General features: G+C 42.6%; 2 protein-coding genes across 2 annotated transcripts; one reads left to right on the top strand and one right to left on the bottom strand.

The window, feature by feature from the left end:
- Positions 1-242: 242 nt before the first annotated feature.
- On the top strand, positions 243-9,253 carry tbc1d20 (TBC1 domain family, member 20). Its single transcript, XM_072665752.1, has 8 exons — positions 243-702; positions 2,054-2,239; positions 2,341-2,421; positions 3,309-3,495; positions 4,564-4,665; positions 5,038-5,179; positions 6,266-6,450; positions 7,157-9,253. The coding sequence occupies exons 1-8, from the start codon at positions 639-641 to the stop codon at positions 7,434-7,436; spliced, it is 1,227 nt and encodes a 408-aa protein (XP_072521853.1). The 5' UTR covers positions 243-638; the 3' UTR covers positions 7,437-9,253.
- A 512-nt stretch (positions 9,254-9,765) lies between these two features.
- Positions 9,766-20,177, bottom strand: rbck1 (RanBP-type and C3HC4-type zinc finger containing 1). The gene is made up of 13 exons (XM_072665747.1): positions 20,083-20,177; positions 18,625-18,669; positions 17,124-17,268; positions 16,933-17,029; positions 15,835-16,033; positions 15,249-15,373; positions 14,936-15,109; positions 14,697-14,857; positions 13,831-13,942; positions 12,842-13,021; positions 12,562-12,660; positions 12,337-12,480; positions 9,766-11,519 (listed from the first exon to the last, which is right to left on the bottom strand). The coding sequence occupies exons 2-13, from the start codon at positions 18,659-18,661 to the stop codon at positions 11,439-11,441; spliced, it is 1,554 nt and encodes a 517-aa protein (XP_072521848.1). The 5' UTR covers positions 18,662-18,669; positions 20,083-20,177; the 3' UTR covers positions 9,766-11,438.
- Positions 20,178-21,865: the final 1,688 nt, after the last annotated feature.

The raw sequence follows: 21,865 nt of genomic DNA, 5'->3' as shown, positions 1-21,865 counted from the left end.
ACATGTTTGAAGTTTGCATGCATTATTTTCCCCTTTTATTAATGATTAAATAAATCAATTTAAACTTAAACCCTGCACATAGGCCCACCATTCAGTCCTATATTACTGCCACAATTCGCAGCAGTTTGTAACCCCCTAAAACAGGACTCTTTCTGCTTGTGAAAACCACACTAAACTAGGGTCCAGTGTGTAGAGTGGACAGGGGAGAGGACTTTTATTATGTAGAACAGCGTGTATGTAGGCCACTTCTGTAAACAGGAGTCTGACTCTCAGCCCAGAGGAGATGCTGCAGCTGGCCGGACATCGCTGGTTTCACCATGTTCGCGCAAGGACGGCCGACTTGTAGTGGATTTTGGCTTTTGGAGCCCCGGGACTCCTGAGTTTAGCCGTCTGCCATGTGTAGCTAAGTGACAGCGGGTCAGTAAATCAGCCCGGCGGGGAGATCCGAGCTCCGGCCTTTCGGTGCGCTGCAGCTGGCGGCGTTAGCTAATAGCTGCTATGCTAGCACGACCAACTGCCTGCGGACCTCCAGTGATCTGAAAATGTCTGTGATCTGCGGTCAGTCAAATGGCTCGTCTGTGGTGTTCTCATGTTTTACACGCTGAGGAATAAAGGACGGGTTGCTGAGCGCTGTCGAGATGAACCTGAAAAAATCGAGGAGTGTCGGAGCTTCCTCCCCTTTGAATGGGATCGGGAAACAAGGTACCGTTATTTTTGTCACCTTCACGTTTTGTGAAATATCCTAATAATCATAAACCAGCTCCGTTGCGGGCTCATTTATGTGTTTACGTTAAAAATTTCAGCGATTTTAGGGGTCAGTATGATCGGCTAGTGTGAACTTTCCGTTCCACCTTAAATAGCGTGGTTCCTCATGTTAAAGGCCAGCGAGGTTCCTGTATCTGGGGCACCATTTAAGGTGGAATGGAAAGTTCCAGGTTGCGCCAGCCGAAGAGTCGTAGTTATAGGCTGTGTGTTGGGGGATTGTGTGCATAAGATATACAGTTATTATTAGGAGTAAGTTAAGTTTTATAGATTTTTAAATTTAATAATAAAAAATGTAATGTAAAGTTTTCTGAAGCATTCTCACGTTAATACGGTTAAAAATCATTAAAGAACTAACTTTATGGACTTTGGTCTACTATATAAATGTTTAAAAAATATAATTTATGTTTTTAGCACTTCTGTTATTGTGGGCATATAGTTATTCACCTGGATTTTTAAAAACTTTATTATTATTATTATTATTTATTTTTAGAAGTATTATTATTATTATTATTGTTGTTATTTTTTTATTATTTATTTATTATTATTATTATTTATTTGTTTGTTTTTTAGTCGTAGTATTGTTGTTGTTGTTGTTATATTATTATTATTATTATTATTTATTTATTTATTTTTAGAAGTATTATTGTTGTTATTATTTATTGTTGTTATTATTTATTTTTAGAAGTATTATTATTATTATTATTATGTCAACGCAATAAGCATCTTTCCAAGTTCTGTCCCATCTGCCAGAGGAGAACCATGTGCCAGCTCACGTTCCTCCCATGGGGATTTTCAGCAGGGGGAAGGAAATCAAGGAAAAGGTTAAGAATTGCAGTACGTTTCACAATGGCTGTAAGCATGTTCTTGCACAAACCAACCAACGTTCAAAAGTATTCAGACACCCCCTTCTCCGTAGCCAGTTGCACCCATTCCTGGTGTAGATTCCTATGCATAGTCTCCATAGAACAGGGCAGCCATAAGCAGGCCTAAGGCCTCCATGCCCAGCATTGGGCTGTTGGATTCTCTGAATTGAACATCTTTAGGATAAGCTGAAGTGGCAGAACTACAGAACTAATCATCCAGCATCAGCACCTGACCTCACTGATGCTCTTGTTTGGGCTCAACGCAATCAAATCCTTCTCACAGCAATGTTCCAGCAACCCAGACGAGTAAAGGCTAGCGCTGCACAGCCCTTGAATTCAGAGGTGACGCTCTCTGTGTGAGGTGTTGGACAGCGTAGTCAAACCGCTACTGATAACCCTTGATCCTCTGAATCATGTTTTGCCAGATGCTGAGTCGAGGAGAAGGAGGAAGATGGCGGAGATCACACAGGCTCTCGGTGTGACTCCGGTGGACGTGGCCGCGCTGAGGAGGATGGCCATCAGCGAAGGGGGGCTGCTGACCGACGAGATCCGATGCAAAGTCTGGCCACGTCTGCTTAATGTGCCGGTGGAGAGCATACCTGAGGAACTTGGTAGGTTCCTTCTCGAGAAGATTGACGTGTCGTCTTATGTGTAAATGGCCAATGTGTGGGTGGAGTAGGTGATCATTGCATTTTATGATTGTCTTCCTCAGATGAGGTGCAGAGAGAGAACAATAAAGACTACAACCAAGTGCTCTTGGATGTGCAGAGATCTTTGCGACGCTTTCCTCCAGGTTGGTGTTGACGTCGTCATCGCATACAAACAAATGCTCACAGCAATGCTCCTCTAAAATCTAGTAGAAATCCTTCTTCTTACTAGGACAGTAGAGACAGTTACTCCAACAAAAGCAGGATCACCTCTTTTAATACCTTTGCTTTCAGAAGAAACAAATGAATGAGCAGTGTCCAATTACTTTTGTCCCTATACTTAAAAGTTGGCCCCCATCACCCGGAGTTTCTAGGTTCAGTCCCTGGTAATGCCAAAGCTGCCCATGAGAGCATAATTGGCCTCGCTTTCTCTGGGTGGCTAGGAGGCCACCTTCCAGCCCTCAGTCCTTTGAGCGCCCCCTCATGGACAGCTAGCTGTACACATGCATTTCTGGACAAGCGCAGAGCTCCAGAAGCTGCATCTGTAGGTAGAGAAGCATGTGGACTCAGGCGGTAGAGTAATACTACAGGGTTTTACACTAATATGACTCTATGGGTTACGCAGCGTTACACAGCAGCAGGTCTGGAGTGAGGTTCTCCTTCTGCAGCTCCACCACCAAAGCTCCATAGTGCAGTAGCAGCAGCAGCGTTTCGACCCAAAGTGGCAATGACAGAGACGCAGTTCTCCCTGTTCCAGTCAGTGGAGCATCAGCGTGATCCTGAAGCTGCTGATTTAAGGCACAGCTGATACGTAATGTTGCTTCAGTGACCTCAAATCCTGCGTCTATAAGCAGAACCTAGGAGAACATTGTAGGAAGGATGCTTTCTATTAAACAGAGGATAAAATACACTAGTATGTAATCATATGATGGGTGATGATGGCGCAGAAAGCGAAGGCCTTCATATTTGAGTCATTAATAATATTAATAAAGTGTTTTTACAGTGAAAGTGAGATGTTCGCCATGTTAAACAGGAATGCCTGATGAGCAGAGGGAGGGTCTGCAGGAGGAGCTGATTGACATCATCTTGCGGGTGCTGCAGAAAAACCCCCAGCTGCACTATTACCAGGGGTATCATGACATCGTGGTCACGTTCCTGCTGGTCCTGGGCGAGCGCCTTGCCACTGCCCTGGTGGAGAAGCTCTCCACACATCATCTCAGGTAGAACACTTTTCATAAAGGCACTGAAGGATGGACTGTGCTGTGGTGTGTTCTGGATTCTGGCTTCTATTATAGGCCCAACACTCAACACACATTCTGTTATTTACAGTTTATTTGCATAATAATTCATTTGAATAAGTAAATGAATTTTTTCAGTAAGTGTGTGACTTTGTTTGGGGTAAAAAAAAATGCTCAGATGTCACTTAACAAGTCTATTTACCACCCTTTTATTTTACCTTAGAACAGAACAATAAATAAGCTCTGCTCTGATTGGCTGATTTATGGCAGTGGCTACAGCTCACAGAATCCACATGTTATTGCATAGTTTTAACACAAAAACACTGTAAATATTGAGTCCTACCACATAGGGCGATGTGCTGTTAGCAACCTAAAGAGAGATTGTAGCCAGGTAGCTTTTAGCCTTGCCCTCACCAAGCCTACCCTCGCGTCCCGGGGTTATGGAAGCTGAGGGAGTCCGGTTTGTTTTCCAGGGAGCGGACGATCAAGAGAAGAGGTGGTAAAAGCTAGCATCAGCTAGCATAACCATTTAACCTAGCCCCGATACTTGTTTGCTAAGTTTCAGCTCCCCTTCTGCGGACACTGGCACAGGAAAGGCGGTGGTTAGAGGTCTGGTTACCGTAGCAACCCGTATTCCCATAACTAGTGTTATGGAGGATTCTGGAGGTGATGAGCTGCTCTCCAGTATCAACAACACCCTGTTCTCCTCAAGTCGACGTCGATTTTTGCTCCAGCTGGTTTCACCAGCTTTTTCTAGTGGGTGTGATTTATGTAAATATTATGAGTCAAGACTGTGATGTAACAGTTCCGAGGTTTTGGAATCGGCTCGTTTTCCAGCTCTGTTTCGATTCAGATGGATGTTCTGTTGTTGTTTTGAAGATGGGACAGCTGTGTTTGAGGTTCCCGGCTAGTCACGTCCACCTACAGAACTCTGATTATTCAGCCAAACCGAGACAAACGCAGTATAACATTCAAGAATCAGGATTCCAACACATTTTGTAGCGTTTTTGATTCTTACCAAATGATCTTGATTGTTGTTTTCCATTACAGGGACTTTATGGACCCCACCATGGACAACACAAAACACATACTGAACTACCTTATGCCGATTATTGAGCGGGTCAACCCAGAGGTGTATGATTTCATGCAACAGTGAGTTGAGAGTTTTGGTCGTGTTGATGTAAACGAGGTCTTCCTGAAAATCAATGAAAAAGTCAATGCCATCTATCTCAGAAACAGCCTGTAATGTGGTGATGTGATGTTTTATATGAAATAGAGGCTTTTAATGTGTCATAGTTCTGAATTTGCGTAATGGATCTGGGTTTCTTATAGTGTTGAGAAGTTCTGAAAAATTGGGAAGGCAATTAGAATTTTGCCAAGTGGAAAAAAGTCCCCCGATCTAATCATTATTATGTAACCTTCAGTCTGAAGCCTATTCATAGCTTGAACTCGAAAATTCACCCCAGCTGACTGTGGAGGTTATTTCATGCGAAATTAACAAGGCCACTCTTTGTTTCTCTTCAGAGCAGAGGTGGGCACCATCTTCGCCCTGAGCTGGCTCATCACCTGGTTCGGACACGTGTTATCAGACTTTCGGCATGTGGTCCGGTTGTACGATTTCTTCCTGGCCTGCCATCCCCTGATGCCAATTTATTTCGCTGCTGTGGTGAGTTCACTTGGTGGGAATTCAGCACAAAGCATGCAGTGTTGATCAAATTCAGTGTTTCTATGATTAGACACTGTCTGACCCAGCTATTTCTGGCACACGCTGACAAGTTGAGGACATTCAAAACAAGCTTTTATCCAGTTTAACTGAAGAAAACACTGCAAAAATATGTCTTAGCAGATGTAATCCTCCTAAACGCAGTCTATATATCTGCTTTTTTGAGATTATAGAGATATTATTAGATTAATTAACTCATTTCTAACTAATTGTACTTGTTTTTACTGATTGTTATCTACTAAAAAGGTTCTTATTCTTTTTGCTTAAGTAAAAAATCAGAATTTTAAGAAATTTAAAAAGAGCAAAATGATCTGCCAGTGGATTAAAGCTCTGTTTGGATGGAATTCGTTTTAGATGTGCAGGTGGGGTAATGTAATTATTACCAGAGATTCTCAGGAATTTTTGTCCCGTCCGAATGCGTCATATAAGTCACGATTCTGGCGCCTTTTACCTTTCTGTAAAACGAGCCATAAAAATAACCTCAGCTTCTATTAATCCTGGATGAATATTTAGTCAAATCCTGTGGAAAAAGAGTTTCCTGCAGCTTTAGTCCAATATAGAGGAGCTCAAGGAGGTATTTGGTTTCATGCTGCGTGACATGGACACCTCGGGTCGTGTACTACATACGTTTTCTGACCATGCAGCTGCTTATTGATATGCTAAAATATTTTTATTATTATTATTATTACTATAGGTGACAGCAGTGTGTGAATTAGAGTAGCCACTCCCAATTTACAGACATCCTGTAGTAAAATGACATTACAAATCCTAAGGCTCTACTCGGCGGGGATTGGTTTTACATGAAGGTAAAAGGTGCTGGAGTCTTGCTGGAGACGTGCAATCCATAAAAATGACTGACATGGCGCACTGGGATGGGACTAAAATTCTGGGACTGAGAACCTCTGGTAATAATTACATTATAATAATTACATTACCCCGCCTCCACCCCATCCCAATAGGGCTTAAGCGTAAAGAGGACATCACCACCTTTTGACTTGCGATGGTCTGTCTGACCCCCTGTGTGCTCAGATTGTGCTGTACCGGGAGGAGGAGGTGTTGGACTGTGAGTGTGATATGGCCATGATGCACCACCTGCTGTCTCAGATCCCTCAGGACCTGCCCTATGAAACGCTCATCAGCCGGGCTGGAGACCTCTTTGTCCAGTTCCCCCCGTCCGAGCTGGCCAAGGAAGCAACTCAGCAACGCAGTCAGCAGTGAGTGACCTCTGCTTCTATTGACCGAGTCACTCTCACTTTTGCTCTCCTCTCCCTCTCTCTTCCTAGACGACACTCTTAAAAATAAAGGTGCTATCGAAGGTTCTTTGAGCGATGCCATAGAAGAACCACTTTGGTGCCCTAAAGAACCGTTTCTATGATCCTTTTTAATAAGAGTGAAGAACCTTTTGAATTGGTAAAGTCTTTTACCAACACAGTTCTTTATGGTTCTAGAAGTGCGGATCTAAAAGAACCTTTTGTAGCACCTTTATTTTATTACTATTTTTAAGGATAATCTGCTGTTCACTCTCCAGTGCCAATACAATAGGACCACTCCTAGATGAAGCAAATAACGTTGATTATCCCATAACGGTGGCGCATGCCAATGTCCAGGATGTCTGTTAGACGCCGCGTGAACAGTAGGTTCTTGAAGTTGATGATCTGTTGGATGCAGGAGAAATAGTCCGACGTGAAGACAAGGGCCAAATGAGAGTGCGCCATCTACCCACCCGGAGACCCACCCACTTTCCGGATGGGTAAATGGCGCTCTCTCCCCTCAACACTCTTCAGCGATGCTGGCTGGCACAGGCCTTGTGGACAGGAATTAAAAGATCTACTGGAAGTCTCAAGGCCTAAATCAGAATTGTAGGTCTTTAGGTTCTGGTGAGTACCCTGCTTGACTATGCTTGTTCATTTTGCTCTCCAGAACCGCCGCCTCTACCTTCAAAGACTTTGAGTTGGCCTCAGCCCAGCAGCGGCCCGACGCGGTGCTCCGGCGGAGGAGGAAAGAGCAGCAGCAACAACAGCAGCAGCAGGCTGCACAGATGGAGGCTCGTAGCGGCACCGTGGCCGTGGTCCAGCCCACCGCCCGCCGCTTCGTCAGACTGGCCGTCATGGGCCTGACCGTGGCCTTGGGAGCCGCCGCCTTGGCGGTGGTGAACTCTGCTCTGGAGTGGGCTCCGAAGCTCGACCTCCTTTTCCCTTAAGACAAGGGGCCGGCTGAACCGAATGGCTCCGCCCCCTCTCCCTGAGGACTGTAGGAGGGGCTAATAACGATTTCTGTGTCTTCTCTTCTCTTCTTTTCTTTTCTTCTATTTTTTTTTATTTATACTTGTTAAACCAACAACACTAATAACTGTCACGCTACGAGAGATTATAACGGATCCCCTGAAGAGCTTAATTTCACGTTCAAGGGTTTACAAGTCCTGAATGAACATCCTTTGTGCCCAGATCCATTACAGACAGAAAATGTATCCCTTGTACCTTTTTAATAAATCTGAGACCAAAATTTTTTTTTGTTGAAATCCCACCTTTTGTATGGTTAGCACTTCATTTGATCTTTTTGTAAGTTAAGTCAGGAACCTCTGATATAACGGCCCCTTGTTTTCTATGTGCTCTTCAAAATTTAGATGATGAAAGGATCAAATGACGATTCAGCAACAACAAAGGATTCTTTTTAAATGACCATCAAAGTTTGTATGTAAAGCAAAAAGGTGGTGAGTAGTTTTGATGTATTTTATGAGGTATAGATGTATTCACCCATTCACTCACTCACTCAAAGCCCACTGGTCATTTTTTCAGATCACACATTACAGCTTATCCTGGACTCAGCATTTCAGCCACAGTGTTTTTATGTGGTTTCATTTTGTCTGGGTCACACACAAAAAAAAAACTTGTATCTCCACAACAGTAGCTTTACTGGAGAGGTCTTTTTCAGCCCATACTGTTTAATGAATGAGACCCAATATAGGGCAGCCAGCCAGTCAGAATAGAGATTATTAACATATTCCAGTCTTAAAGGCACAGTAACCAAAACAGCTTCTGTAAAACTGATTCAGGGTTTCCACTGGGTTCTGGAAAACCTGGAAAACCTGGAAATTCAGAGATTATTTTTCAAGTCATGGGAACTCTTGAAGAAATCTAAAATGTCCTATTTTTGACCTATTTGTACGATACTGGAAAAGTTGAGCTATTGAGCGTTAACCCAGAACCTAGAGGAGCTGCATGTGTGGACGCAGCCCCCTAGTACAAAAAGCCCAGGTAATGTTCAAGTGAGGAAAGGCATGACCAAGTACCAAGTGAGCAAAGCCTGTACCTTGTGCATATGCTACACATTTCGTACCTGTCATAAAAAAACTAAAACAAAACCAAAACCCTTGTATCTCCAAAATGGTAACATTACAGGAGGAGGTCAAAACCTTTGTAACTTTCAATGGAAGTCATTTTGGAGTGGAAAAAAATGGAGATACAAGTTTTTTTTTTTCTTTCTTTTTTTTTGTTAGCAGACTCTGTGAGTAAAGGCTAAACCTCGAGGCCTTGATTAATCAGCTCTGATGTGTTGAAATCAATGTGTTGACAATAAAACGTGGGATGGCTTCAGTTCCTTAATGACCTGGTTGTAGAAACCCATGTAATATAATGGTGCATATAAATATTCATTATTTTAATTGTATTCTCTTTTTATTTTGGATATTAAATCGGATCATTTTATTTTCACTCATCATTTTTGTAACCAACATTTCTGCATTATGTTCTCGACAATTTAACCACGCTTGGTGTCACGATCCGTATGCAATCCAAACATTGACTTCGGCCTCACACACACTGGTATAGTACAGTATAGTGAATATTAAGTTATTAATATATTTTTGTTAATGTTTTATTTGCACTGAAATCTCTTCATGTCCGCTGGTTGCACTTTGAGCGATTGTGCTAAGTTGTCTCTGACTTGCTAGTCATTTCAACAAATGTCATTAAGCTGCAGAATATGTTCAAAAAACAAATAAAACCTCTAAGAAATTAATATTTCATGTCATTTTTCTAGGTATTATAAATTATCAGTGGCTTTTCAAGATCTGCCACATACAACATAAACATCCTCACATCCTCTGGCGTTCCCTGGCACACTCTGGCACTCTTCCTGTGCAAAAACTCAAGCAACAGCCCATCTGTTGGTGTGCGGTTTGTTTTGGTCATCTTCTAGACCCCCATCAGTGGTCAGTTTGTGACCACAGAGCCTCCTTCACTTAGCAGTGGCACTGACATGTGTAACACCACCCCACAGCTGCAATACAGCACCACCCACACCACCCTACCATCTGACAGCTGAGCTGAGAATGCTCTGGAATGGTCCATGTCTGGTCAGCAGTAGGCTTGTGGTCAGAAACGGACCTACTATGAAGATATATTTGTCTGAATATGTGATCTGCACAAAGAGTTTAATGGCATGAGCAGCTAGTGGATGGTATTCCAAGCTGCGTCTGAGAAATCCCATTAGGCCCATTAGGCCTCTTTGTTTCATTTCCCAAGACCACATTTTAAATATTCTGGGTTTTATTAATTTCAACATAGACGTATTTTATCAGTCATATATACAGATATAGTAGATACACAGTTAAATGCATCCCTGCTATGCATCTGGAAGAGTTCATCAGATCCCATTAAAGAGCTCCTATCCTGATGATCTTCTCTTTACCTGAGGTTTCATTAGATATTCATCGAGTAATTCCTGAGCTGAATCAGCTGTTATACAGAACATGATGAAGGTGTAGTGTGGCCGACTACAGGGCTGAAATTATAATCAGAATGGATCTGTACATCCTGGTCCTTGATTTTGGAATGTCTGACAGGTCTCAGCTTAGCATTAAAGGGCCCATATCGCGTAAAACCAATCCTTCTTTTCCCCCCCATTTTCTCCCCAATTTGGACTGCCACTTACATAACCAACCCATACATATCCCTCATCCCGCCCATCGCATACAGTACCCCCATCACCAGTGAAGGCGGACTAGCACACGTCCCCTCCAACGCATGCGCAGTCAAGCTGGTCATTTGTCAAACTGCTGCTGAGCCTGGAGGGAAGCACCGCATGCCCAGCCCCAAGCACCAGCCCGCAGACGCAAGCGACAGCTAGCAACGCTGCAGTGAGGGTGGTGGGGGGAGAGCGCCATCTACCCACCCTGGAGAGAGCAAGGCCAATTGTGCTCTCTCTGGGCCTTGGCTGCTAATGGCTAGCAGCATGACTGGGATTCAAACCAGTGACCCTCTGATCATGGTGATAGCACCTTAGTCCAGCGCTGGACCACCCGGGGACCCCTTCTAAGAAAAGCTTAATGTAGTGTGTAGACAGGTTTCTCATCTGGGGTTCACTCCACAGTCCAGATATATGGAATATTAGCTGCAAAACAAGGCCATACTGAATTTTCAGAGTTTTTGTGATGTCACAACTACGAATGTTTTATCGAAAAAGGGTAGCCAATCAAAAATAGTGGTTATTCACATGTAGTTAACACGTCTTAAAGGCACAGTAACAAAAAAGAGATTTTCAATTTAAAGAAATTATTCAATTATTATTTATTTAATTTAACTGATTATTACTGTTTTTGGTACCTAAAACCACAGAAACGACACAAATCAGCTTTAAGGAGAGGAAATAACACCAAGAATAGAAAAATGCAGCATATGGGCCCTTTAACTTCGACGCTTTTCGGTCTTTGAAAGCTTCTCAGTGCTTGTTATTGGCCATCCACCTTCAATCAGGCACCTGTTTGCTGAGAAACAGACACTGATGGACACTTGGTCATCACATTCGACTCAAGGGATGTAAAGAGGGCTCTTCATAATACCCCCCCCCCAAGGCTCTCTTCTGATGGCCTTAGTGCTTTAATGCTCTCTGTGCAAGAACAGACCCACTTTGGCCCTCAATACATCCAAACAACAGTTTGCTCATCTGTATATACACACAAGTATTTGGTCATCTATAGCACACATCCCACTAAAAGGACTTTTCCTATGTAAACAACATGGTCACCCTCCCACCCACTGACCCTCACAGCTCACCTGATTACACTTCTCTCTTTAAAGCTTATGGATCAACACCTTCTCTCCACCAGTCCCAGACTAGGCTGGTTAATGCCTTACCCCCACGTTACTGCAGTGCTAGTGTAACTACACACACCCTTTCAATAGAGGGAGAGACGTGACTTCGATCAGTGACAGTTTTGGCATTTCGGGTGACAGAGGACTCCATTGACGCGACACTTGCAGCCACCTGATGTGTCTCCATTACCCTGAGGACAGAGACGAGGTCCACGTTAATGGAAGTTAAAGAACAACGGTTGCAAAGCAATAGAGAAAACCCACTGTACGTGAGGGTAATTACACATACACTATCGGTCAAAAGTTTCAGAACAGCCCCAACGTTTTCAGTAATCCACTGGCAGGCCTGGACACTGCCACTCAACCTGCAGCTGAAACTGAGACTTACTCCAGTGTTAAGCTTCACGCTGCCACGTGAGCCGCCGATCACACAAGCAGCTGTTTCTGCACTCTCAGAAACACGTCTTCTGATGGGTCAGACGTTAAGTGGGTCAGACGTCTTCCTGAACCTGACCGCTTCAGTTTTCTCCAGTTTCTAAGAGTCTACTGATGGTGTAGGAGGCTGTCCTCACCACGCTGGCTTTATCTGGAGGTTCTCTAAAGGAAAGAGCTCCACTGTTAAGAGCAGTTAGAATGCTCTTCCTGTGGTTCTGTGGTAAGGGTCTTTTTCTAGTCATGTGAGAGTAGTCTGAATGTGCAGTGCTGTGTAAATACTGTGGTAGAGAGTGCAGTAACACTTGTCAATAGTCTTGTCAACACTGCCTTCATACTGACTAAGGGTTTGTAAATTATCTATATTAACGTTTGCATCAATTTTCAAAATTCAATTTAATATAACAATGCATTTATTTTTTTTAATATACATTATTTTTCAGTTTTTAGATTTTTTTTCCTCAAAAGCCCTGCCTGGTTACAGCTTACCATTATACTATTTGAGGTCACTGGAGTTTGCACCATTTCAGATCATTCACTGGATTTTTTTGTGAATTATTTTTACACAATTATTACCAGAGGACCCCATCTGGCCTGCTTGGTCACCCAGCAGATTTCCGTCTTGCACATCAGGCAGCAAATCCAGTCACAGCCGTCTTTCTTCTGCACAATCACCTTGCATTTAGGGCAGTACATGGCTTCCCCATTGGCCACCAACATCTAGAGCAGACACCAGACAGGGCCGATTACCAGCAGAACAGAGTGAGGTGTAACTTTTCATTTATGACGCCTCATGCTCACCTCAAGCATCTCGGTGGTCTTTCTGGCTGCAGTGTCGTTCGCCGCTCTGATGCGAAGGTCGTCTTGGTACTCTTTACAGTTCATGTCTTTGTGAATAGCCTGCAGGAGAGAATCACAGCTTTATAAGCCAGATATATACGCCACAGGTCCAAAGTTATAGAACACTCCACATTTTCCAGTTTTATGGACATTTAAGAAACTCCAGTCCAGTGAATGACCCGGGAAACTGGCCAAAAATACTGTGAGACAAAATGTGACAGCTAGGGTTAGCTGTGGTCACCTTGCAGAGGAGGCAGTTTTTCTCGTTGCAGATATCGCAGGTAAACTCGTTCACGTCGTCCTCAAAGATGCACCAGCCAGCACAGTCCGGGGTCTTGCAGTGGTAGCTGTTCTCGCTGCGAGACTCGGCGATGCTCAGTCTTAATTCCAGGAACTTCTGGTACTCTTCTGGTGACAGGAGCTGTAAGAGAAACATCGGTCAACAGCAGGTCAACAGAATCAAGCTGTTCTAACACTCAGAAAAGCCAGCATCGCTAACATGGCTGAAGCCAGAAAGCATCAGAGAGTGTCCGATCTGTGTAACCTGTCTAATGCTACCTGGCCCAGGGTAGCCTGTTTATGGAATATGTATATGACCTTGTTTTGCAGACCTATGTGGTACTGCCAATTAGTAGCTCCTCCTAGCACTACCAATGCTCCAAACACTAGAAAGGTGAGGACTTGCCGACATCGCCGAGCAGTCGACACGCTCTGAGAAAAGCGTCAGGTCTCCAGCTTAACAGAAACCTGTGCCGGCCAGCTTCACTAATGAGATGTTGAAGAGAGCGCCATCTACCCACCCGGAGAGAGTACGACCAATTGTGCTCACCCAGACTTCAGCTGCTGATGGCAAAGCAGCTTGGCTTGGGATTCGAACTCGCCACGCCGGGTCATAGCAGTAGCGTATTAGACCACTGAGCCACTCAGAGCCCATTGAGCACATGCTTTCATTTCATTTTTCATAATAATATTAAGAGCCAATCAGAAGAGAGGTCATTTACATAGTATATAGGTCTTCAAAAGGCACAATGTTAAATGTAATGTTAAACTGAGCTCTGTGTTTGGAGCCCACACAAAGTTCATAAAAGGTCATAAAAGAAAATACATAACGTTAGATAAATGCAGGACATGGCGCTTTGATGTTGAAGCTTGTCAGTTGAGGAATCATCTGATGATTCTGGTGAAATGGTTTTGATACAGTTCACAGTATGTTTAAGCCAATCAGCTTACTGTTTTAATCTCTCGGTCTTGAAGCGTGCAGGCGCAGGAATACGCATCGTCTGCGTAAGGACACATCACTTCCGCGTCCGTGCAGTTCACAATGGTTTGTTTCAGACATTCTCTGATAAAAAAACAAAATGAATAATATAAGCTTGAATTTGTTTAATATATAGCAGAGTGGTTAGCATTTGATGTTAGGAAAAAAGTCAGTAATCTCTTCTGGTTAATACAATTATTGAAATGTCTAATGAAAAAAATCCTGATTGGACAAGTTTTCATTTAACAGTTGACAGTTAACAGATGTAGCCCCTTTGTTTTCATCCTGAACTAAGCAGTGGAATAAGACGAGCCACATAATACTTCAAATTAGATATACACTATAAGGACAAATGTATTGGGACACCTGATACTGTATACAATAGCTGATCTTGCTTTTGTTGGAGTAACTGTCTCTACTGTCCAGTGTTTGTAAAATCAGGATGTTCAGGATGATGACCACCACCTTGTGCCCAACTCTCCAAATCATCCCAAAAAAGTACTGGATGGAGCTCCACCATCCATCATTCTAGAGAACACAGTTCTTCCACTGCTCCACAGCTCAATGCTGGGGGGCTTCATACCCCTCTAGCCCATGCCTGGCATTAGGTTCATATTTATCGGCTTCAGAGAGTCCTATTGTATTTGCATTCTTTTCTACAGGTATTTAGCTGTGTGTGTGTGTGTGTGCATTTGCACATCAGTGTCAGCAATGGGTGCAACTTAAAGTAGCTGAATGCATTCTTTAGAAGAGGTGTCCACAAACATTTGGACATATAGTGTATATTGTGTTTTATATAGGTAGACTCCTTCTAGGAATAATTATTGCTCATCATTACTTGCAAAAGCTGTGGAGGCATTCTCTGAGTGTGGCGCCCTCCTCTGGCATGACCGGGCAAAGGCAGATGGTGCATTCCAGCTCCTCCTTGTTGCTCACAAGATCCTGGGAATCGATTTCCAGCAGGCTGAAGAAATTCTTCTCCCGTTCCTCGATAATGGACTGTAAACCACAAGCAGATATACTTTACTGTAGTTCAGGCACAACTACACACACTTCCATACACAGCACGCAGCTCACCTGTTCATACTGCAGACTAGCCAGCTTCTCCAGCTGAAGTCTCTGGACCTCCTCTTCATCTGGCTGATACAAATCTGGTACTACGTAGTTTGCCGGTCTGTCAGCGCTACACATTTCACACCCCGGCCGAGTGGGCTTATTCACATAGGTACACTGCTGGCATGACCAGCCATCCTGGTGCACAAATGCCATTAAAGTGAATGAGATGACAATCATACCATGTACAATACATACAGTAGGTGATAGTAATTAGGTAAGTCAGCCTATGACAGCCTATGACTAAGATGTGAAGGTACAGCATTTCACACTTTACCGGCTTGGGTTTCACTGGTGGGCGCGGGGCTCGTTTCGGAGGCACTGGAGGTTGCTTCCTTCTTGCTCCTAACTCTGCTGGGCCTCTGGCTTGCAGGGTGTACGTCTCAATGTTCTCAATTATACCTTAGAGGCAGCGATACAAAGCATTTCAGCTGACCTTTTGCTCTACATTGGATTTTATGGATGAATGTTCTCAGCTAGTGAGCAACAGTGAAATCCCCAGGGCTGAGTGACCTTTTACCGCATTCATATGAGTCAGTAGAGCCCTGTAAAAGTCATGCAGCCCCCATGAACTGCGCTACAGCTCTCTATAGATCTCAATCCACACTAAATGTACAGTAAAATCACTGGTGTTACAGAACAGTGCTGGAATTCTCAAGCTTTCCCAAGTTCCCAAGTGAAATGAATGAAAGTGTGTTAGCTTATTCATTCCCAGTGCTCTTCTTGAAGAAGGCCAGTATTTCCAATTCCCATCCAACACCTAGTTTATCTAATCAAAAAGCAAATCCAGCAATGTTTGTAGACACCCCTTTTAATGAACTCATTAATCTACTACAAACCCAGCAGAGGAGATGTCTGTTTACCTCCGAGCCGTCTGTTCTCCTCCTCCTGCTTCTGCTGCTCGCGGCTGAGATTGGCAGCCTGGGCGGTTCGGATGAAGAGGTAGGCCTGGTTGTTGTCCTCCGTCACGTTGTGGCTGAACAGTGTCTCTGTGTCCTTGGCGAGCCGCTTCCCTATAACCCAACACTGCAGGGACTGATGGAAGCCGTAGTCGTGGTTGATCTGTAACGAAATACGTAACACTGCAGTGCTCTGAACACAAACACTCCCTCAGACGAGTGGAGGTATAACTGGGCTTTTGCTGTTCAGCTGATTTATGCTTTTAGGAACTCCAGGCTCTCCAGGAATGCTGTTTGACATGTGGGCTAAAGCATCTGCAAAGTCAAGCTGCATGAGCTTAATTTTACTGGGGCTAAAATGCGGAGCTCTATGGCACTATCGGAGCAAACCTCTCGACTTCTGGATGTTCGTGTTTGTGTCAATAAATAAATCAAATCATATAAATAAAAAAAATTAAAAAGCAAAAGCACACAGAGACGTACATAGTCTTGTACAACCTCTTTCCACTTCCCAAAGAGGAAATAACAGATGTAATGGTGTCACTGAGAGAGAAAAACGAGGCAATAGAGTCTCACACTTCTCCTACCCGTCAACGTCGAGCTCCTGCATATCTCACACATAGAAGTGAAGACTGACAATAACACTGCAGTCCTATATTAGGAGTGTGCAATATGGCAAAGCTATTAAATCTAAATGATTATATTTCACAACATATACGCACTTTATACCACACTATATACACTTAATGGACAAAAGTATTGGGACACCTGCTCATTCATTGTTTCTTCTAAACTCAAGGGCATTAAAAAAGAGTTTATCCTGCTTTTGTTGTAACCTACTGTCCAGGGATGAATGTCCAGGCTTTCTACTAGATTTTGGAGGAGAATTGCTGTGAGGATTTGATTGAGGCCAGCACCAATGGTGCCAATGGGTTCATTTTTATCTGCTCCACAAAGTCCTCTACAGGGACTAGACACGCTATGTATGTGTGTGAGAGCATTTGCACATCTGTGTCACACTTGATGATGACATATTGTCCTATTGTCAAATGCCGTATTTACCTTATCCTTCAGTTCTGCGATTCTCATGCCCGGATTCACCAGCATCGTAATGGGTACGTTGACGTCAGACACAGCGTCTTCAACCCCGACTCTCAACCTGAGTTCAAACAGCAGGTGATGGAAGGTCAACTCTCAGACTATTTCATAGCTGTAGCGGCGAACACAGCTGTACGCTGGTTTAGTGGACGCACCTGAAGGACTCTCGAGAATAGACCTCCGGGCAGAGCTGCACGCACACAGGCACATGTAGAGGAAGCAGTTCCTCCAGGTATTTCATTGCCTCTGCTTTGTCCCCAATGTTGATGGCCTCGGTAAGCGATTGCACTGCGTCCTCCGCTGTGAGACAGAAGAGACATTATATGAATCTTATCAGGATACCAATAGTACTATTAGTAGTAGTAGTAGTTCAGTAGTAGCTGCAGCAGTACTGGTAACAATAGCAGTAATATGGCAGAAATGTCTAAATGTGTTAAAACATGGCATAAAAGTCATGAAAATAAAATTATAATGATCATAATTCTTCTTCTTCTTATTATTATTATTATTAGTAGTAGTTTAATAGTAGTAGCTAATATAGTAGTAGTAACAATAGCAGTAATATGACAGCAATGGCATATTACTATATTATTATTATACTATACTTATTATAATATATTAATATTATTACTATTATTATTATTAGTAGTAGTAGTAGTAACAATAATTAATAGTAGTATTAGTCATAATTTTTGTGATATTGCAACAATGGCAAGCATATTACTTTTAAAGGTAAAGGTGCATGTATTTGTCACTGCATTATGTACAGCGATACATTTGCATTTGACCCATTATTTGACACACACACACACACACACACACACACACTAGTGAACTAGGGGCAGTGAGCACACACACACACACACACACACACACACACACACACAGAGTTGTGGGCACCCAGCTCCAGCACCCGGGGGGGCAGAGAGGGTGAAGGGCTTTGCTCAAGGGCCCAACAGTGGCAGCTTGCTGAGCCTGGGCATTGAACCCACAACCCTGTCATCAATAGCCCGGCGCTCTAGCCGCTGACCACCACTACCCCCTGCAGTGATCATAGTAGTAGGTGTAGCAGTAACATCACTAATAGCAATATGTCATTGCAAATTACTATTATTTTTACTATAATTACAGCTGATACAGAATGTATGTAGACTACAGGTCAAAAATATGGAATCAACACAAACATATTTTATTTACACATAGCATTAGAGATAGGAGAGACACAGATAACAGATAGATCTATATCAATAATATGTTTATTATTATGGAACAAAAGGCTTAGCCTTGCCTTAAGGCTTGATCAGTCCAATCAAATGTGCTACATTAGGAGTGAATTAAATAAGCCCACACTGTTCAATGGAAAGACCTGGAAATACCATTGCAACAGCAATGAAAAAAAAAATGGATAAACTAAATATCTAGTCTATCTTAACTTTCAATGGAAGTCAATGTAAAAAGGTTTTATTTAAGTTCAATTCTGGAGCATTTATATTGGTCCATTCATCATGAGATTCTGATACAATGTAAAGCCCAACTGCCTGATTCACATTATAATAAATAATAATAATAACAAATAAATGAATCATGAATCATATTTTAAAATAAACAAAATAGTAATTCAAATATGTCCTGATACTGTAAAGTCCTCCCCTGTACCTTTTTTCACATTTCTCTGGTCGTAAAGCATCGCCATGTCTTGACCTAAATGTAAAAAATAAGAAAAGAAGAGTTACAGCTGCACCGATACCATTGATACCATCTGTACCTGCCGATACTGAGTACTGAGCACCGAGTACAGATACAAACTCAGACTAAAATACTCATCAGACGGCTATAAATCCTGATATGTATAGTGTTCCACTTTTTATAGGTTGTACGTTTTTATATTTGATCCCAAATAAGATCTAATAAGCTATGAAAAAATTACAATTGCCACAATGCAGAAACACCTGCAGGTAGTGAAGATCGACCAAACAGCTTTTAACTGGTGTTTAAATTCACATTTCAGAGCAGTGAAAAAATAATAAGTGCTGAAAGTTCATTAAACATCTGTCTAATGGTAATAACTATTTATGATGGCTTTTATTGGTTGTTTAAATGTTTGGTTTTATAACATGTAAATATATAATTGTTTATAATATTTATAATTGGTTTATAAAATACGCAAACAAAAATGTTTTATGTAAAAAATAAGTAATAAAATAGGGGCGTCAGGAAGCTTCATGGTGTCAGTGCTCTTTATTGCCGATACCGATACTGTGTGTAAGTGCCAGTATCGGCGATGATACCGATACCGATACTGATACCGATACCGATACGGTTTTGGTGCAACAATAATTATTATTATATAACCAATTATATCATATGATATTATTATATTACATATTTTGTGCCCCTTTTATCCTTATTTTCACATGTGGACTTTCCTAATTTAATGAGCATTTTTAGTTTTCATTTTTGTTTCATTGACAAGGTTTTTTTTACAAGTTAGAATAATTATTTATATTTCTATAACTATTATTTATAGTGATTTATATCACTTTTTTAACTATTAAGAAACTATTAAGTTGTATTAATGTATATTTATGTACTTTGGGAACACAGCCCCTCACTCAGCTCCACATGGCTGTTCATACAGGTCCTTTTTGAGGTTTAATTCAGTCTGCTGATGGTTCAGCACCTGCTTCAGTGTCCTTCACCCTAAATTTTTCACTTTGGAGATTTTACTTTTATTTTAGACCAAAATCTAGAGCCAGAACCCGAGTGTGTGGAAGACTGCAGCTCTCCAGCTCCTGTGCTGACAGATGCTGAGCGCAGCAGAACCTCTGCAGGTCTTTAGGGAACTCGGTACTTCAGCAATTCCTTCACCACATCCAACAAGTGTTTAGGTCGCTATTATTTCCTTTAGCTACTTCTGTCTGAGTCATTGAAACAGCCTGAAGTAGCCCAGTTTTACCCCACAGTGGCTTTTAGACCTGTGTCCAGCTCCGGCTGTTCCTGACTGCACAGCTGAGCGCAGGCTGGGCTGTTGTCAGCGCTGGTACCGGAGCGCCCTGGTACCGGAGTCCCAGCACACTAACACTAACCCAATAACGAGCAGAATAAAGAACTTACCTCCCGAGAAGCCCTGCTGACCCAGACCCGAGCATTCAGCGTGTGAAACTGGGTGTTTCTGCCGTGGTTTAGGGCGACCCAGAATGAAAAGTGAAAGGAAGGAGTTCAGGAAGTGAAGAGAGCGCCGGAGGGCTCCAGAGATTCCCGCTCTGAGGCCCGGGCTAGGCTAGGCTAGGCTAAGCTAGGCTAAGCTAAGCTAGCGCACCTAGCTAGTAACAGTATTCCAACAAACTGAGGGAAAAGTCTAAATTAAGGACTTTATTAACGTGTTATGAGGCAAAATTCACCACAAGACTGAGCCACACTTCGACTAGCAGTATTTTAATGAAGGTTTTGTGTGTTTTTTAATGAAGTAGCTACACTTAACCTTGTTGTTTACACCTGTAGGAGCCATAGACCCTCACTCTCACATATTATTAACTTAATTATGTATATAAACACATATAACATGTATTAAATGTATGTATTTGTGTCTTCATTTCAGTTTACGCCTTGATGTAGCGATAAATGTGCCAAATTGGCTCATAAGCTAATGTTCATCTGTAGTCTGAAGGTTATTAGGACTCAGTATGCATTCAAATTCACATATAAATATGAACAAAAATTACATATAAAATATAAAATACACATAAATTCAGTGTCTGTTTTGGTGAATTTAAACGTGAATTTCTTTTTTAGGTTTCTCCATTTTTATTAGCTCTGTCTGGAAATAGTCGTGAGATGGAGGTCTTCTGGCTGGGTTCCTGTGAAGAAGAGCTGCTCCAGTATTAACCTGTGGAAATGACCTTCGCTCTGAGAAGCAGCCTGTTGGGTAAAACCATCCGGCAACCATCTGGCATGGCTGTTTGTTGGGTCTTGTGAGAATTATGACATATAATGTGGTTATGTTGATCATCATTAGGGGCAGTGGTGGCTCAGCGGTTAGAGCGCCGGGATATCGATCACAGGGTTGTGGGTTCGATTCCCGGGCTCGGCAAGCTGCCACTGTTGGGCCCTTGAGCAAGGCCCTTTACCCTCTCTGCTCCCCGGGCGCTGGAGTTGGCTGCCCACCGCTCTGGGTGTGTGTGTGTGTACTCACTGCCCCTAACACGTGTGTGTGTGTGAGTGTGTGTTCACTACCAGATGTACCACTGTACAGTGACAAATACGTGCACCTTTATTTTGTGTTAGGTATCATTTTGTGATTATGTTCATCATCGGGGGTACGAACAATAATTTAGCTTGCCGTGTGTAATCAAAGTAACCAAGGCCGTGACTGCGTATATTCCAATCCAAATCCACAGGACAAGAGGTTCAAGTACAGAGTGTTCTAGTAGAAGATACATTGGGAAGATACAGTTGGGGTGTAACTATACCAGCTTGGGAGACGTGCAGAAAAACATGTTTATCTGAACAAAAGAGACTCCCTATAGAGAACTATAAAAGGGAACAACTTTTGTACGAACATCAGACTACTACGGGCATTTTCCGTGTGCTGTGTGGTCTCCGTATTCTGCAGAATATTGTAATAAACTTTTCTACTTAACACGGACAGCTCTCTGTGTGATCTTTTCTTCATCCACGAGCATGCTGATCATGGACTTAGAGCTGTGATCGCGACAATTTTGGCGTGACGGTAAACTGGGTTGGAGTCCCTGGGGGTGAGGTCCCCTAAATTCGCTACTTGGGTTGGAGTCCCTGGGAACAAGATTCCCTAAATTCTGTTAAGTCATAAGACTTATCTAAGGTATATGTTTGGATAGTTGCTAAACGGAAGTACGAGTAATTTCAGAAAAATAATAAA

Source organism: Salminus brasiliensis, chromosome 21, assembly GCF_030463535.1.
Source record: "Salminus brasiliensis chromosome 21, fSalBra1.hap2, whole genome shotgun sequence".
Classification (NCBI taxonomy): Eukaryota; Metazoa; Chordata; class Actinopteri; order Characiformes; family Bryconidae; genus Salminus; species Salminus brasiliensis.
The sequence above is the reverse complement of the archived record's forward strand: the minus strand, read 5'-3'. Positions and strand labels throughout refer to the sequence as shown.

What these genes read in the sequence shown, in the direction of transcription:
- rbck1 (XM_072665747.1), bottom strand. Translation starts at nt 18,661, where the DNA reads ATGGCGATGCTTTACGACCAGAGAAATGTGAAAAAAG. An exon ending in TATTCTCGAGAGTCCTTCAG is followed by an intron (nt 17,030 to 17,123) that starts GTGCGTCCACTA and finishes GTTTGAACTCAG; the next exon opens with GTTGAGAGTCGGGGTTGAAG. An exon ending in CACCAGTGAAACCCAAGCCG is followed by an intron (nt 15,110 to 15,248) that starts GTAAAGTGTGAA and finishes TTTGTGCACCAG; the next exon opens with GATGGCTGGTCATGCCAGCA.
- tbc1d20 (XM_072665752.1), top strand. Translation starts at nt 639, where the DNA reads ATGAACCTGAAAAAATCGAGGAGTGTCGGAGCTTCCTCCCCTTTGAAT. An exon ending in GAATGGGATCGGGAAACAAG is followed by an intron (nt 703 to 2,053) that starts GTACCGTTATTT and finishes ATGTTTTGCCAG; the next exon opens with ATGCTGAGTCGAGGAGAAGG. An exon ending in CTCTCCACACATCATCTCAG is followed by an intron (nt 3,496 to 4,563) that starts GTAGAACACTTT and finishes TTTCCATTACAG; the next exon opens with GGACTTTATGGACCCCACCA.